The following is a 4,789-nucleotide window of genomic DNA, read 5'->3' on the forward strand; positions in this document are numbered from 1 at the left end:
AACCACATTGAATAAAACAATACTCAAACAGCAAAGTAATAAATCAAACAATAAAATTAAATACAAAAAATAAAATAACAAAAGCGAAAAATTCTGAGTATTAAAATGGTAAGAAAAAAACAACAAAGAAAAACCCACCTACATATACTAGTGATCTATATATATATAAATGAAATTTAAAAAAAACTAAAATATTAAAGAAAATACATTTTTCAAATCATAAATATTTCAGTAAATTAAATTTGAAAAGATAAAAGCTCAAAAATATATTTAAATTAAGACAGAATTAAAAAACTTAAATTTGGAAATATTTAAAAGTCTTCAAATTTACTGAAACAGAAAACTAATAGTTATATGATATGATGAAAAAAAGCTTTATTAAAATGTATGAAAACAAAATTATGTATGTATAAAACAAAATATTTTTAAAAAATTAACAACATACATTTGATTAAAAATAACTCAGAAGCAAAGAAATAACGTCTGACATAAATTAGGTAAAATGGTAAGAAGTAAAAAGGTCAGAAGGTCAAAAGGTTAAAAGTTTTTTCAGAGAAAAGATCCAAAGTGAAATATTGTGTAGATTAAAATTGTTGAATGAGGTCGACTGAGTTTCTCATTTATGTGGAGGCGTTTTAACTTTGCTGTCCATTTGTCCTCCGTGTCCTCAGACTTTAGTGTCTCATGAAATCATTAACAAACTGTTAACAGGTGTTTGAGTTTCAGAGACTCTGAGCGGCTGCAGGTCTGCAGTCTGTAGGTGAAAGGTTCCTCTCATGTAAAAAACACTTTGCAGGGTCAAAGGTCATCGCTGCTCCACAGCCGTTCCACGTGTCGACACGAGGACGCGTCAACGTGTCGACATTCAAACAGGAGTGGAAAGACCTGAGCTGGTTTGAGCAGTTTTCAGTGACTCAGTTTTCAGTGACTCAGTTTCAGATTCTGCTCGCTGACTGAAAACTGATCTGAACATAAAGTTTATTACAACAAATTCATTAAAAATCAATAAGCGTTGCAGTATCAATATTCATTTATTGAGTATTTAAAAAATATAATTTTAAATCATCTTTTAATCTTTACATCTCGTGTTTGTGCTTTAGCTATTTTGAACGGTGATTTTTATTTTAGAATTTTTAATTTATTAAGTGATTAATTTCATCTTTTATATCTTCTCTCTTTACTTTTTATTGTATATCTTGATCTTTTATAATGTTTTTATATTGTATTTTGCTGCGAGCACTCTGTTGTTTGAAATGTGCAATAAAAATAAAGCTGCGTCGCCTAAACGGCTCAATAGAACATAAATCACACCAGTTAAATGAAATAAAGATAACAGGAGGATCCAAGATTTATTCCCAAAACGCAGTGACGTGAAGGAGACACTTCCACTGAGAGTGCAATAAAAAAGAAATAGAAAAGACGATCTCAAAAAACTTTCCAACGACGCCTGTTTTCATTATTTTAATACTTTTTACAAAAGACCACAGAACGCCAGAGTGAACAGACAATGGTGTAAATGTGTCCCGTTTCGAATTTTATGTGCAAAGTGTCTGAGAATTTGCTCTCTGTGACTCTTTTTGTTTTGTTTTTTTATGTTTGCTTGTTTCTTTGTTTTTGGTTCTTGTTGCTGCTGTTGTTTTTCTTTGTTTGTTTGTTTGTTTGTTCTTGTTGCTGCTGTTGTTTTTCTTTGTTTGTTTGTTTGTTTGTTCTTGTCGCTGCTGTTGTTTTGCTTTTCTTTGTTTGTTTGTTTGTTCTTGTTGCTGCTGTTGTTTTGGTTTTGTTTGTTTGTTTGTTCTTGTTGCTGCTGTTGTTTTGGTTTTGTTTGTTTGTTTGTTCTTGTTGCTGCTGTTGTTTTTCTTTGTTTGTTTGTTTGTTTGTTTGTTCTCGTTGCTGCTGTTGTTTTGGTTTTGTTTGTTTGTTTGGCACATTAATGCCACAGTGTGCGTTTGGTTAATGAGGCCAGTATCTACATGTTTGATATAATAAATGTATGCATTATTTTAAATAAACATATTGTTTTAAAAAAATAAATAGAAAATGAAAAATTTAAAAAGATTTGAAGCAGAGTGGACGGACAGACCAGAGCACGTCGAAGCCGCTGTTGGCGGCGACTCTCTCGGGCATGCTCAGTGTGTGCGTGGGGTCCACGATGCCCAGCGTGGGTCTGATGGCTCTGCTGGCGATACCTGAACACAGACAGCCAATCACAGCTCAGACTGACGCTGTGACGTTTAAAATTCATCCAATCAAAGAGACTTTAATAAGGAAATCAGACAGACGTTTTCCTCCGTCACGGTGAAAACGCGATGTCTCGTCTCATTCTGACCTGTTTTTGCTTTCAGAGGCTCAAAGTCAAAGATGGCGACTCCGGTGGTCTCGCTGCCCGTCCCCGCCGTCGTAGGAACTGCAGGTCAGAGTACAGACGAGACAAAACACATCAGCACAGCGACCTTTCACCTCTGAGATCTTTATGGCGTGAGCGGCCCTGACCTGAAGGTCACCGATAAGAAACCATCAGCAGGAAAAACAGGTTCAGACTTTTATTCTTCGACTTGCGTCATTCATGTTTTCAGTGTCTCTGTGGATACAAACTGTAAAATGACCTTCTAGAAATAAACTAAAGGAGACTTTTCTATACATCAAAATTTTAATTTAAACTATCGCCTTTTTTATCAACTTATTTAAACAACTCAAATATCAAAATAATAAATGTATAAACTGAATCTAAAGGTAAAAGAAGTTATATTGCAGTCATCGTTTCAAGATTTTGTTCAGTAGAAAGCAAAGAAATTAACAATTTCCTTAATTATATAAAAATAAATTGATCAAAAATTAATTTAATCAGACAGTGAAAATCGTCTCAAAAATGATTTTGACAAATGTTTTTGTCTGGCAAGAAGGATGAGATGAAAAACATAAATTTGAAATAAAATTCATTCAAAAGTTCACTTGTTAGAAAAATATAACTAAACTTTTTATTTCCACAACTAGAGAAAGAAACACTGGAATCTACATTTATTGTGTTTTATATGCAGAACAAGAGGAATTCAAGATCATTATAAAAATGTAATCAAATTAAATATATTAAGTATTATTAGCTTTAATATTTGGAAGGAAGTAAAGAAATAGTTTGATTAATTTATTCATCCGTTTCTGTTTCTGCGTCCTGACCACGCCTCCACTCAGCTAACCGTCCAATCAGCTCCCCCCTCAACGGTTGCCATGGTTACCTGCAATGAGCGGTTTCAGGGCTCCGGTGATCGGCTTCCCTTTACCGATCGGCGCGTTGACGAAGTCCAAGAAGTCGGCGTCAGGGTGACACGCGTACAGGTTGGCGGCCTTACAGGTGTCGATCACAGAGCCGCCGCCCACCGCCACGAACACGTCGAACGAGTCGTTTTTAGCAAATGCGATGGCGTCTTTAAAACTGCAACACACACACACACACAGAGGACAGCATTAACACACACAGTAAATCTTATCTGACTGAAGTTAAACTGTAAAAAATGAATTGAATAAACTTTGATTATATTTCACCTCTTTAATTAGTTTATTTCACTTTTTAGATATCTTTTTTTTGTTGTGTCTTTTTGTTTTAAGTGCTTTTTCATGTGCTCGCAGCCTTTTCCTTATGTCTTTCTTGAAGCATCTTTTTTTAATACTTTATACAGAGTTATGATGTTATTTTCCAAATGTTTAGTACAAGATCTGACTGTCTGAATTAAAAAACCTGTGACTCATTTCTGAAAAAAAGACCTTTTAAAAACAGCAGTTCTTCAGGCACACTCCTGACGTGAATCTAACGGTTGAGACATGTCCATCGTCATCTCGGGAGGCCGTGATTTTGACTCTGACGTGTCCGGATGAGGACAGTCCATCACATTCTCTACGTGGACACCCATGGACACCTGGCAGTTTGTATCTGTGTCTCCACCTGACAGCCAATCAGAGGGCGGCGGGCCACAGGTGGGTTCTCACCTGGTGTCGGTGGGCTCTACCCGCACGTTGTCGTACACTTTGTATTTGACTCCGTTCTTGGCCAGAGACTCAAGGACAGCCTTCACTGGCGGGAGACGGGACAGGTTCTTGTCCGTCATGAGACACACGTTCTGAGCTCCGAGGTTCTGCAGGTCCTGCAGGAGAACCGGAGAACAACTTTATTCAAAATAATCCCCAAACAGACTGAAAACTGTGTGTTTCAGATGTTTGACGGACTCCAGTCCCACACTGAGTGTGTGTGAGTGTGTGTGTGTGTGTGTTTATGTGACAGAGTGTGTGAGTGTGTGTGACAGTGTGAGTCACACACACTCACACTGTCACACACACACTCACACTCTTAATTCAACAATCTCGGGTCCGACAGTGTTGATGAGTCTCAGGTGTGTGTGCTGACACGTTGGCGTGCAGCGTGACGCAGAGATCTGTGCGTCCGCAGCGTTTGTGAATCAGCTGTTAGCGTTCGGCTCCGCTGCTCGCCGCACAGAAAAAGAATCATTTTTAACAGCAGAAATTAAAGACGAGAGAGACGGACTCAGAAATCATCTTCAGCTCAACTCTGCAGAGTTCAGACCGACACACGGCGACCTGACGCACATCACCGATTTAAAACTGACGGACACAACGACGATGTTCCGTTACCATGCCGATCTCCCGGCTGACTCCTTCCCCGTATCTGATGTTGGAGCTCGCCATCTGACAAAAACACACAAAAAAATCCCTGAAAACACAAATAAAAACATCAAAAACACAAAACAAATCACTGAAAACACGAATAAAAACATCAAAAACA

The 4,789-nt window shown here is 37.4% G+C and overlaps 1 protein-coding gene across 1 annotated transcript; it reads right to left on the minus strand.

The window, feature by feature from the left end:
• Positions 1–1,849: 1,849 nt before the first annotated feature.
• Positions 1,850–4,734, minus strand: LOC121964261 (hydroxyacid-oxoacid transhydrogenase, mitochondrial-like). Its single transcript, XM_042514478.1, has 5 exons — positions 4,639–4,734; positions 3,979–4,133; positions 3,231–3,427; positions 2,327–2,404; positions 1,850–2,186 (listed from the first exon to the last, which is right to left on the minus strand). The coding sequence occupies exons 1-5, from the start codon at positions 4,690–4,692 to the stop codon at positions 2,047–2,049; spliced, it is 624 nt and encodes a 207-aa protein (XP_042370412.1). The 5' UTR covers positions 4,693–4,734; the 3' UTR covers positions 1,850–2,046.
• Between the last annotated feature and the right edge of the window lie 55 nt (positions 4,735–4,789).

This window comes from Plectropomus leopardus, unplaced genomic scaffold (genome assembly GCF_008729295.1).
Source record: "Plectropomus leopardus isolate mb unplaced genomic scaffold, YSFRI_Pleo_2.0 unplaced_scaffold1484, whole genome shotgun sequence".
Lineage (NCBI taxonomy): Eukaryota > Metazoa > Chordata > Actinopteri > Perciformes > Serranidae > Plectropomus > Plectropomus leopardus.

Excerpts from the sequence above, each read along its gene's own strand:
- LOC121964261 (XM_042514478.1), bottom strand. The coding sequence starts at position 4,692 with ATGGCGAGCTCCAACATCAGATACGGGGAAGGAGTCAGCCGGGAGATC. Across the intron at positions 4,134-4,638 it reads TCAGCCGGGAGATCGGCATG|GACCTGCAGAACCTCGGAGC; the intron begins GTAACGGAACAT and ends GTTCTCCTGCAG. Across the intron at positions 2,187-2,326 it reads GCCTCTGAAAGCAAAAACAG|GTATCGCCAGCAGAGCCATC; the intron begins GTCAGAATGAGA and ends GTCTGTGTTCAG.